Below are 13,631 nucleotides of genomic sequence, written 5' to 3'. Positions count from 1 at the left end.
GTTTTTGTCAGTTTTTAAGCGATTAAACAGATTCTGCAATAATCGACTAATTTGTTTATTAAATAGTAATTAAATTTTCTTATTTTGTCGATTTTCCGACAACAAAAATATTTTTTTAAAAAGGGTAAACGTCTAATTTTACTTGCCTATGAAAAGTTATTAAAACATGACTTTCTACAATTGTGGTATTTGAGACTTTTTTTATCTCGTGCTACCAGTCCCAGGTCATCCGCATATCCTATGATCTGTGTTGAGCTGGGGTGTAGAGCTAGTTCGCGAAAATATAAAAAATATATGTAAATGTAAATGTGTCAGGTGCCATACGGTAAATAAATGTGTTGAGCTTTGAATAATTGTCTTTTTTTCAGCCCTGTGTCCCTAATTACTCCTTCTAGAGCGATATTAAATAGTTATTAAATATTATTAAATAGTTAAATAGTATCTTACCCCAAGTTCTATTTTGATGTCGTTTGTATCGCCCTCATTTGTTTTAACTTTTGCTGTTGAGTCTTTCATTGTCACTCTAGTTAGTCTTATTAATTTTGCCGGTATCTTCATTTTTTTCATTTCCTTTAATAACTGTTGTCTGTATATGCTGTCGAAGGCCTGTTGGAAGTCGATGAATGTATGTATATAAGCTGTACACTCCCGTGGAAGTTATAGCTGTTTTTCACTTTAATGATCCGTTAAGACATGGGGGATCAGTCCACTTCTAATCTGTCTCCTCAAAGCTTCTGGTGTGTCTTCGTTTCCGTCACTACTTTTCTCCACTCATTTCGGTTCTCAGTCTTTTTTTTTCAGTTTCGAATTCCCATAACTCTTAAGTCGTTTTAGTCGATGAATATTATGTGTAATTCTATGTCATGTTCATAGCTTTGTTCAATTGTTTGTGTCAGTACGTGTATTGCATCTATTGTTGATCTTCCTTTTCTAAAGCCCTGTTGGTATGGTCCTATAATTTTTTCTGTGTATTGATTTAGTCTGAGTATTGATTTAATATGTTGTTTACTTAGTACTTTTGTAATGTGTTACTAAAAGTGCTTTCAGAATTTATGTAGAAACCAATAGTTTACGCATAATAACATTGTAGATAAAAGCTTTCTGGGATAAACAATTTCAGTTTTGCAATAACTATTAAGTGAAACTTCCTGAAATTTTTATAGCTGAATACTTGTGATATTGTCCCCATTCTCACGTGAAATTCAAGTTTTGTCTGCATTTTTAGGAAAGTCATTAATACTTTTCAAAAAATCAACTTTTGAAGCTATTTTTACAATACCTAAGCAAGAAATTAACAAAAATAACTTACAAACTCTCATTTTAAAGGATTTTCTCTTCTTTTTCTCTTGTTCTTGTGGCGCTGTCTCCTTTGGTAGAAGTTATAGACTACACTAGCAAATCTGTCTCTGTCCAATGCGGCTCTAGACAAAGATGTTGAATCAAGGCCGGTCCAGACTCATTTCTTTACCATAAATTGATATTTTACAGTCATCCGTACCCAATACTTTTTTCCAATCGTCTATTGTCCAATTGATGTGTTCACGGGTAAATGTAAGTCTGCATCTTTTGTGAGCAGCAGTTTTTAATGGCCCCATTGCTGTATTTCAAGCTATCAAACCCTCTTCTGTTAACCTTTATCAGACAGTAGAAACGCTGATTACTGGTACTAAATCTAGGACTAAATTTTCTAAAAAATTCTTTTTAATTAAATTCCCTTTAATGAGTTTTCTGCATTAAGGGCTCAATGTAATCACTTAAAACAACAATGTCATTGTGATTACATTGCATTAACTGAATCATCTCTCAGGGATATTAGAAATTTTTGGAAATTTGTTAGTAATAAAAATAGCAAGCCTAATATACCATCAGTTGTACACTATAATAATATCACTGGTTCTATTGGTAAAGAAATTGTTAATTTGTTTGCTGAATATTTTTCAAAAACTTATAGTGATAGAGATTGTGTTTTGCAGGATATTTTAGTTTCTAGTGACATCAACTTATCACAATTTACTATATCTCAATTTGGCATTTCTATTTCGTCTATATATGAAAAACTTTCCATTTTGAATAGCAACAAGGGGCCAGGTCCAGATGGTCTTCCACCTTCTTTTCTTAAACACTTAAGCTTTTTACTTTCTAGACCTCTTTTTCACATTTTTAACCTGTCATTAAAGACAGGGATGTTCCCAGCCTACTGGAAAACTAGCTTTATTACCCCAATTCTAAAATATGGAGATAAGTCTCAAGTGAACAATTATCGTCCGATTAGCATTCTGAGTTTTATTCCCAAAGTTTTTGAGAGCCTTGTGTGTGACTATTTGTCAGCAAGTTTAAAAGGTTGTTTTATCGACCAGCAATTTGGATTTCTCTCTAGCCGCTCCACTGAACTTAATTTATTGACATTTACCGACTTCCTTGTGGAATCTCTTGAAGGTGGCTTCCAGGTTCATGTTGTATACACATACTTTACAAAGGCGTTTGACCGGGTAAATCACAAGATTTTAATCAATGAGTTGAGAGGTCTGGGTATCCAGGGTGAACTTTTAGAATGGTTATTATCCTACCTATCTGAAAGAATACAAATAGTACATGTTCAGGGTTTTCAATCGTTTGAAATTAAGGTACCTTCAGGAGTGCTACAAGGGTCACATCTGGGACCCCTTCTATTCAATATCTATGTTAATGATATTACCCCCTCCTCCTGTTTCCACTTTGCTTTTTTCCTAATGTTTGCTGACGATTTAAAATTATATTTGAAAATCGAGAATGATGGTACTATCAAAAATTACAATCTGACTTGGATCGGTTGAGCTATTGGTGTGATAGCAACGGAATGGAACTTAATGTTAAAAAGTGTCACTTAATGGTTTTTGGTCGAAATAGAACTCCTACAAATCATATCTATACTATTAAGGATTGTCCGTTACACTCTGTATCTCAGATAAAAGACCTAGGTGTTGTGCTCGATTCCAGCTTATCCTACATCCCCCATATCTCATCTATTGTCTCAAAAGCACTTCAACTTTTAGGGTTTATCAAACGTTGTGCTAAAGACTTTCTAAATATCCCATCCATAAAAATATTGTATTGTTCACTTGTTAGACCTCACCTAGATTACTGTTCATGTGTTTGGTCTCCACACTATAACACCCGTATTCTAGCTATCGAGAGAGTTTAGCACAAGTTCTTAAGATTTGTTGCATTTAAACAAAACCAGAGGGTTGATGAAATTAACTATTCTAATATAGAAAAGTCTCTCAACATAACCTCTCTCCAAATCCGACGCATGCATAAGGATCTCACAATGTTTTATAATATACTACACTCCAATAATTTTGGTCCTCAACTATTGGAGAAAATTAGCCTCCATGTTCCCAGTAGACAAACGAGGCTAAATCAACCTTTTTACATTAGACCCCATCGCAATAACTACGGACACAACTCCTTCATGTCCAGAACACCTAGGTTTGCTAACGGTTTCGGAAGGTTTAGATTGTTATAGTTTTCCAAATGAATTTAAAGCTCAGCTTAAAAACTGTGTGTGATAACTTGATATCCTTGTGTTTTGTACATTTTTTGTTAATGCTTGTTGTTTAATGTTCCTAGTTTGTATGATTAAAATTTTTAAATTTACTTTAGGTTAGATTATAAATCTCCTGTGATTAATGTTTATACTGTATTTTAATTGGGTGATTGCCCGTTGATAAATAAAATAAAAAAAATTTCTCTTGGGATTTTGTCAAAAGTTTTACAAGATCAATATTAACTGGTAAATATAAATACGATGTTAAATAATTTGTATTTTTACAGAGAAAGATGAAGACAGTGAGAAGAATAAAAAGCAGTACAGAAAAATGTGATGAAGATAATGGTTTGGAAGATAAAAAAACTGAGAAGGAATTAGATGCGGTGCCTGTAAACGAACCGACTGAATCAACAGTAGCTCACTCGGATACTTCTTCAATAAAATCCCAAACTGCTTTATCCCTGGTTGAATCAGAAGCAAGTGTGGAGTTAGCTAAACCTGAGCAAAAACAACCAGAAGAAACTGAGACTGGCGGGGAAGATACAGCTGTTGAAAAAAATGATTTTTTGTTTGATGATGATATTGTATTGCTTACTTATAAGCGAAATGGTCTCATTCAGTTAAAGGAACAATTGATGAAGGACATACAACAAGAAAAAAATGAAATTGAATCTTCGAAGGCAAAACTCGAGGCTGGTGCAAATAAAGGCAATGTTTCTAAAATAGTTATACCAAAACAAGACAGCTTAGATCAAATAATGATACTTCTGCAAAACGAAAACAAAATTTTACAAATAAAGAAGATCAATCTTGTTCGGAAAATTATTGAGCAAAAAGAATTGTGCATAGAATTGAGTGCACAGTTGAAGTTAGCTGAAAGTGGTAAATATTCGAATGTGTAGAGTGTACTTAAGATCATGATCTTTCATTTTTCACACATACACTGATGAAAAAAACATGTGCCTAATGCTTTGTTTTTGTACAAATTTAATACTATCACTCTATTCTGTCATATTTGTATGTAATTTTTTTTGTTGGTTATCAGTCAATTATAAGTTTTCATTAATTAATTGAACTAAGGGCTTAAATTGTTGTTTATTGGTGCCATCATGTACTGTTTAGAGTTGAATTATTAAGAAAAAACATATTTTTACCAAAGAATATACAGGGTGTCCCCGAAAATAGTGCGTTCCTTAAAGGTATAGGTAGAAGGCACCATGTAGAGCAAAAAAGTCTTATAACATTTTTTTCTAAATGCAACCGTTTGGCTAAAAAACCAAAATACATTTTGGTATGCAAATTGAAATCTGACAACTATGTATACAAAAATCTAAACATAGACAATCACAATTCAAAAATAGTTGCAGCATTTTAGCCATAAGTATTTACATTCAACCCTGTCTTCATCCTAAACAAACAAATAAATTCTTGTTTTGTTGGATTTTCAAACATGGGGTGGTACAGTTGCGGTCATTAAATAGTTTACAGGATTACGTATCTAGGAGCCGATTTTTTAAATTTTTACCCCGTGTAAACGCACCTTTTACGTCAAAGTGACGTTACCAGTGGTGTACCCAGAATAGGTTGATTAAAATTAAAAAATCAAAATATAAATAATATATTTTACAAAATTTAACAAAATGAAAAGTATAGAAAAAGTATTTTTGAATAAACTTGATTATGATATTAATAACGAAAATAAGGAAGTCTGGTTTTAAAATACCCTTTTATTTTAAATATGTTTTATAATAAATATTGATAAACACATCTTTGTTTGATTTTCCATATGCACATATGGCTCACGTTTAAATCTGCAGCAACTTGCCTTAGTGACCAACCTTCTTCGAGTTTGGCAACTGCTCTTGCTTTTTGCGCATCACTCAAATGCATTCGAATCATTTTGGAGGAGTTTGATATCGTTTTATGTTATTTTTCAACATTTCTGAAATTTTTGACAAGCATTGACTTTTTCAAATTTTTTGACTTTCGACATTTATCAAATCCGTACGACACTGCTATTTTTGCAGTATTACAATATAAAAATTAAAGTGTAAACTATTCAGTGACCGTAACTGTACAATTATTTTGCAGGTGTACCTGTCTGACCTACATTTGTGGTGTCAATAAACTAAATCACAAACAGTTCTTGTAAAGTGATGCCAAATTAGTTAATTTTATGAAAATAACAGTTCGCTTATATGGAGAACAATGTAATTTTTTTTTGAAACGATTAACTTTAGAAAAAAATATTATAGGACTTTTTTGTTCTACATTGTGTATTATATCCATACCTTAAAGCAGCGGTTCCCAACCTTTTTTCACTGCCGTACCCCTTGAGATAAATGTATTTCAAATTGTACCCCCAAGAAAAAAAAGTTGCAAGAACATTAATCATGGAAAGTAAATATTTACGCAAGAGTTTTTTTTTATCTTTTATTTGACAATAAAGTTATTGTTCCAAAATTAGGCCTATATATATTTCTAGTAAACTTAGTAAATTCTAAATACCAACTGTAAAAAATAATAACAAAGTAAATACAATATTTCTTATCACAAAAACATACTAGAATTAGCAAATAAGTTTATTGAAAAAAAAAATCAAAATTATTCTTAAAACAAGTCAAAACTGTTTTAGTGTGACCCTTGGGCCTGTTTTGTTGCACATAATATTTTGAAATCAATATCAAAGGTTGATAACTACACTCTTAAATCAGGACTTGCATTTAGCTTATTCCTATACTTATTCTTAATGAAATCATAGGAAGAGAACGATCTCTCAACTAGTTCTGTGTTTGTAAAAGGAAGTAAAACCAGAAGGGCTTTTGTGGCTAAGGGTCCATATTCATCCCTAATGCTCACCCAGAATTGTCCAAGGGGTTTCTTCTTGAACTCGGATTTCAAGGAGGAGTCACTTAAAAGTTCTAGGAGCTTTTCCATCTCATGAACGGTCAATGTAGCAGTCTTGACGTTTTCTTCATTGAAAGGATCTGCAATCCAGTTCTCTCCGTCACCTCGTTTAGGAAAATACTTTCTAAAAGAGTCCTTCAAGTTTGTCAAATGTGTCACTATTTGATGTTTCACTTTGTCAGATATGGGCAGATTATTGTCACTCAAGAAATCATGAAGCGTGCCAAAAACTTCAGCTTGATTGTTTTGAATACAGGTTTTCCAAAAATCAATTTTCTTCAGCATGGATTCAATTTTGTCAGCAACTTTGAATACTGTAATTGAGCTGTTCTGTAACTCTAAGTTGAGTTTATTGGTCTGAGAAAAAATGTCAGCTAAATAAGCAAGCTTTTGAAGCCAGTCACTATCATGAAACTTGGAGGCTAAATAAAAAGGATGCTCTTCAAAAATACTTGCAGTTCATGTCTGAGCTCAAAAAGTCTTGTAAGAACCTTCCCGCGAGATAGCCACCTTACTTCCTTGTGCAAAAGCAACGTGGAGTGAATGCCACCCATACCTTCACAAAGCACTTTGAACAGTCTGGAGTTTGTTGCATTGGCTTTAACAAAGTTGACTACTTTAACTGCTTCATTGAGAACATCATTCAAAGAAGACGGCAACTTTTTGGCTGCAAGACTCTGTCTGTGGATGCAACAATGGCTCCATGCTACGTGTGGGGCCACTTCTTTTACGCGCCCTTGAAGACCGATATATATGCCAGACATTGATTTTCCTCCGTCAGTGCATATACCACACAATTTACCCCAGTCTATTTCTTTTTCACAGAAGTAGCTATAAATCACATTGAACACATCTTCCCCTGTAGTACGCTCAGTTAATGCATGGCACAGCAACAGATTTTCTTCAAACTCCTTGTTGGGATTTACATACCTTGCATTAACAAGTAAGATTGTTAGGGCAGTTGTCCGTACAGTATTGTCCGTACTTTCGTCAACTTGGATGGAAAAAAAATCACTGTCTTTTAATTGCTGAACAACTTTTTCTTCAATGTACTTAGAAATGTCTTGAATTCGCCGTGAAACTGTTATGTGTTGTTTGACAGCGGGATGGAGTTCACCTTACGAACAAAGTCCTGACCAAACATACACTGAACAGCATCTTTTATACAAGGGGCTATCAAATCCTCACCTATTGTGTGGTTTTTACCGCTTTTTGCAATATGGTAGCTAATTTTGAAAGAGGTTTCCACAGCATTTTCATTATCTCTATTAACTGATGCGAAATAAGAAGAAACCACGCCATCTTTCCCATAATTTTTTGAAAGTCGTTCAAAATAGGTAATTTCTTTATTTTTGTGCTGGGCGTCTTTGGATTCAAGGTGGCGCAAAAGTAAGGAAGGTTTCATGCTACCATTACCTAAAACTTCTCCACAAACAACACATAGTGGGTTTTTACTTTCCTCCTCTCCAGTAAACAAAAAGCCATATTTCAAGTACTCATTTGAATATTTTCGTTTCTTTGAGGAAGTTCCAGTACTAGTACTAGATTTCTGAGGTTTACTATCACTGGTACTCACATAAGAAGAATGTTCTGCTGCTGAGTCCCGGGACGTACTAGGCTTTCTAAGCACCTGACTTGCCGGATCAGTCTGATTTGTTTTAAGCGATCCAGTTTTTAACCACTTTTCCATCTTCTTGATTACAGTTAAATCGTTTACAAATCAGTCAAAAACTAACACGCACAATAAGCAAGTAAAAAGTAAACTGAACATAAAATCACGTAATGATTTATCACGTAACTTACGACAAACACATAAAGTCCGCCATTACCAAATATTTTCGGCGTACCCCCAACCAGGTCGTTGCGTACCCCTAGGGGTACGCGTACCCCAGGTTGGGAACCGCTGCCTTAAAGGAACGCACTATTTTCGGGGACACCCTGTATACTCTCCTAGAAGAAGCTTTTATATGGAACATATGGTCACGTTTATTCGTCACTTCAAAGCAGGCTTGTTGACGAGGGATGTTGCGGCCGCGATGCGGGCGGTGGTGAGTTCGCGTAAGCTCCGTAGTCATCTAGACTAAGAGCCGCTATAGGTGAAAATTCTTAATCATTTTAGGCACGACGAAACCCTATAACTTAAATAGTAGAACCTAAAAGAAAACGTTTGAACACTGTGCCGTCACTTTTCAGTGGCACATGCGTCTACAGTGGCGCATCAAACTTTCCACTTATGGACGGGATACATAAATTAAAAAATACCCTCCCTAATTACCAGAATTTAATTTTTTTCATTTTTTTAAGTTTTATGTGATTAAGACATAAGATTCATCGTAATTTTAACCCAGCACCCCCTTCTCCCTGCCCCCACCATCAAAAACTTTATATTTCGATTTTATTTTTTTTTTGGTGGGATGCAATCAATTTTAAAATTTCAAAAAATTTACACGCATAGCTAAGGGTTTTATAAAACACATCTATTTTTTATAGACCTGTAGGTTGAGTGTACATAACCTCAAAAAAATTTTAAATTTTTTTTTTTGAAAAAAAGTATAGAACTTTTTTTTGGGGATAGCTGCAGATCTAATTTTTTCTTAGTCTTGTGTATTTTATCAAACACTATATTTCTGATTTTTTTCAGATTTTTCTGTAACGTTGGTCACCTTCAAAAATCCAAAAAACTGTTTTTTAATGGGGTTTTGGGGGGTTTGAACGTGTTTTTCTGATTTTTAAATATTCTAAAGAACTCAGTTACTTCAAGTTACATATAACCTATAAAAACAAAATTGATTTGATATATTAAGTCTATAAAATAGGGAAAATCCCCCAAAACCCCCCAAAAAACAGTTTTTCGGATTTTTGAAGGTGGGGAGACTTACAGAAAAATCTGAAAAAAATTTAAAATATAGTGTTTGATAAAACACACAAGATTAAGAAAAAATTAGACCGGCAGCTATTCCTCAAAAAAAGTTATACGCTTTTTTGAAAAAAAAAATTTCTTTTAATTTTTTGAGGTTATGTACACTCTACCTATGGGTCTATAAAAAATAGGCATGTTTTATAAAAGCCTCAACTATGCGTGTGAATTTTTTGAAATTTTAAAATTGATTGTATCCCACCAAAAAAAAAATAAAAACGAAAAATGAAGTTTTTGATGGTGGGGCAGGGGGAATGGGGTGGTGGGTTAAAATCACGATGAATCCTATGTGTTAATCACATAGAACTTAAAAAAATAAAAAAAATTTAATTCTGTTAGTAAGTTCTGTTAACTTTTAATTTATTTATCCCGTCCATAAGTGGAAAGTTTGATGCGCCACTGTCGACGCATGTGCCACTGAAAAGTGACGGCACAGTGTTCAAACGTTTTCTTTTAGGTTCTACTATTTAAGTTATAGGGTCCCATCGTGCCTAAAATGATTAAGAAATTTCACCTATAGCGGCTCTTAGTCTAGTCAGGTTTATGCACCTACTCAGTGGGAACACAAAATCCTATGCTAAAACGTTACAGGGCACTACCCTTCTACTCACGTCTATATTCTTTGTTTTTTACTATTGATATGTTTCTTATACAGGGTGTCCCCGAAAATAGTGCGTTCCTTTAAGATATGGATATAATACACAATTTAGAACAAAAAAGTCCTATAACATTTTTTTCTAAAGTTAACCGTTTCCAAGAAAAAAATTACATTGTTCTCCATATAAGTGAATTTTTATTTTCATAAATTTGAATGACATGGCAACGTAGCCTAGAAGAACTTGCTGTGACTGTGGAAATTTAACTTAATAACCCCTTGTTTATTTACTTTTAGGTGTGATTTTTTGGGGTTGTTGACATCGTAGGTACCTACCTGCAAAATAATGGATATGGGTTTTGTTGATATTTACATTATTTTACCTACCAGATGCAACTGACCTACAAACCTACTTTTTTAATCTTCAGATTTTTGAGTAGCGCGTTGTTGCCAGACTTCAATTTGCATATCAAAATGTATTTTCGTTTTTTGGTCAACTGGATCAATTTAAAAAAAAATGTTATAAGACTTTTTGTTCTACATGGTGCCTTCTACCTATACATTTAAGGAACGCACTATTTTCGGAGACACCCTGTATACATATTTCTAAATAGAACAAATTCATTGACATCACATTTGATACATTATATAATTCGTTTTGATATGCACTTACACAACAACAATTTGGCTCTTTGCATCTATATTTCAGAAGACTTTGCATATGTAACTAACTTAAACGTAGAAAATAACTTTAAAACCTCTAAAAGTATCAAAAAATAGAAGAAAAGGACTGACATAATATGTTCTCTAGCTGATTTATTTAAAATTTTCCTATTCTATTGTTTTATTATAAATGGGTAATATAATAACAGCCCCCTGTATGATAATATTAATTTGAACCAACCATTTCTGTTGTAGTCTCTCTTTTAGGAAAGTCTGATATGCAAATAACTTTTAATATACAGACTAAACTTTTTACATATGTGTGTGATCTCTCTCTATTTTATTATTTTTTTATATATGTATTTAATATATGTATGTAAATACTCCTTAATGTACTTGAATACTTATTTATTTATACTTGATTTGTGATATCTTTAAATCTTATTCTGATTTAATATATTGTGATTATAACCGAAGATGTTAAGTGGAACTGTATAACGTATTTTCGATCTAAAGCAGAACATTTTGATATTGTTTATATTTACTACTTAAGAGATTCAACAAAAATTCAATGTTGTTATATAATTGAATGTTTTATACAGGGTGTTTCATTGGGAAAGTAACATACGTTAACTATAGAAATAGGACACTAGGCGGTCTCAAAAATATCATACCTAATGGATCCTACTTCATTAATAACAAAGATACTGGGTGTTTGATTTATTTTGCCATTTTCTTATTTGGTTCATAACTTTTTAACCACACTGTATATTTATTTTATATTTGGCACGCAAATATTCTTCAAGGTGTACAATCAATTAATTTATTTACAATTGTAAAAAATCCAGGTCCGGATTAAAAAATATTGGAAAAATGTTCCTTCCCAAAAACAACACCCTGTACATTAAATTTTTTTAAATGGATTTAGCATTTGAAAAGAGGATGAAAAACTAAAGTTAGTGGTATACGTTGAATTTTCGGCAAAATGATTTTTCTGGTAAAATTTTGAATTTGAATTCTGAAATTATGAGAATTGCGAGAGCTCGAAGTAGAAAAAAAAATAAAATACGACTTAAAACTTGTTAAACACACTGTATATTTATTTTATATTTAACACCAAATATTATTTGATCAATTAATTTATTTACAATTATAAAAAAATCCAGGGCCGGATTAAAAAATATTGGAAAAATGTTCCGACCCAAAAAACACCCTGTACATTAATTTTTTTTAAATGGATTTTGCATTTAAAAGAGGATGAAAAACTAAATTTAGTGGTATACTTTGAATTTTCGGCAAAATGATTTTTCTGGTAAAATTTTGAATTTGAATCCTGAAATTATGCGAATTGCGAGAGCTCGAAGTAAAAAAATTAAAATATAACATAATTTTAATTTAAATTTAATTTTAATTTTAATTTAATCCAAATTGGTAAAATGTTAACATTTCAGTGTAAATAATAAAAAGTCCACAAAAAATACATAACTTTAATCAACGAACTATAAATAAAAAAAAATTCCAAAAAATAACTTACAAACTATAGTAATTGTTCAAAATGGCCACCATCTTGTTGAAGACAAAGTCTTGCTCTTTCTTCATTCTATTCTTCCCTACTATTTATTTCCTCGTTATAAACTTTGGATTTTAGATATCCAAAAGTTATTTTTTTAGCAATTATTTTTCTGTTTTTTTTTAATTTTTAAGATAGTTCGTTGATTAAAATTATGTATTTTTTATGGACTCTTTATTATTTATTCGTTAATTAATATTTGTTATGAATTATTTGTCGCCAGAATGAAAAAATACCAAAATGTTAACATTTTATTAATTTAGATTAATTAATAATGGTATTAATTAGAATTAAGTCACATTTTAATTTTTTTACTTCGAGCTCTCGCAATTCACATAATTTCAGAATTCAAATTAAAAATTTTACCCGAAAAATCATTTTGCCGAAAATTCAAGTATACCACTAAATTTAATTTTTCATCGCTTTTTCAAATATAAAATCCATTTTAAAAAAATGAATGCACAGGGTGTTTTTTGGGTAGGAACATTTTTCCAATATTGTTTAATCCGGCTCTGGATTTTTTATAATTGTGAATAAATTAAATGATTGGACACCTTAAATAATATTCAGTATTAAATATAAAATAAATATATACAGTGTGGTTAACAAGTTGTAAGTCATATTTCAATTTTTTTTCTACTTCGAGCTTTCGAAATTCACATAATTTCAGAATTCAAATTCAAAATTTGACCAGAAAAATCATTTTGCCGACAATTCAAAGTATACCACCAAATTTAGTTTTTCATCCTTTTTCAAATGCAAAATCTATTTAAAAAAAATAATGTACAGGGTGTTGTTTTTGGGTAGGAACATTTTTCATATATTTTTTAATCCGGACCTGGATTTTTTACAATTTTAAATAAATTAATTGATTGTACACCTTAAATAATATTTGCGTGCCAAATATAAAATAAATATACAGTGTGGTTAAAAAGTTATGAACCAAATAAAAAATGGCAAAATAGATAAAACACCCAGTATCTTTGTTATTAATGAAGTAAGACTTAGTAAGTATGGTATTTTTGAGACCGGCTAAGTGTCCTCTTTCTACAGTTAACGTATGTTACTTTCCCAATGAAACACCCTGTATCATTTTGAATAAACGTATCTTAAAGAAATATAACATTGTTTTTTCTTAAAACACCATACATACACTTTTGTGCCAAAATTTGTTTTCTTCTCGTAGAGTCTGTTTTAAGACTCAGGGCTCTTGTATTAAAGCGAAATTGAGCTTCACAGCAAGAGACATAACAGAACTTTATATGGAGCTTGAAGAAAGTGCGAAAGAAATGAGGGCCCTACAAGTAAAGGGTTATAAGTGAAATTTTTGTAAATATTGAGATAACTGCACCACTGAACTGGAAATATTTCATTCTATTTGGTGGTAAAGAGATCTAAGCGATAAGTCGGTGAACAGGTGCTGCTTTCTAGCGCCAAGTTACTTAACCTC

General features: G+C 32.0%; 1 protein-coding gene across 1 annotated transcript in view; it reads left to right on the top strand.

The window, feature by feature from the left end:
• Nucleotides 1–13,304, top strand: part of LOC114345852 (ralA-binding protein 1) — a 37,250-nt gene extending 23,946 nt beyond the window's left edge. Inside the window, exon 7 of the mRNA XM_028296660.2 lies at nt 3,814–13,304. Within this exon, the coding sequence (XP_028152461.1) occupies nt 3,814–4,431 (618 nt within the window). The 3' untranslated portion in view covers nt 4,432–13,304. The remainder of the gene's footprint in view (nt 1–3,813) is intronic.
• The last annotated feature ends 327 nt before the right edge of the window (nt 13,305–13,631 follow it).

This window comes from Diabrotica virgifera, chromosome 10 (assembly GCF_917563875.1).
Source record: "Diabrotica virgifera virgifera chromosome 10, PGI_DIABVI_V3a".
NCBI lineage: Eukaryota > Metazoa > Arthropoda > Insecta > Coleoptera > Chrysomelidae > Diabrotica > Diabrotica virgifera.
The sequence above is the reverse complement of the archived record's forward strand: the minus strand, read 5'-3'. Positions and strand labels throughout refer to the sequence as shown.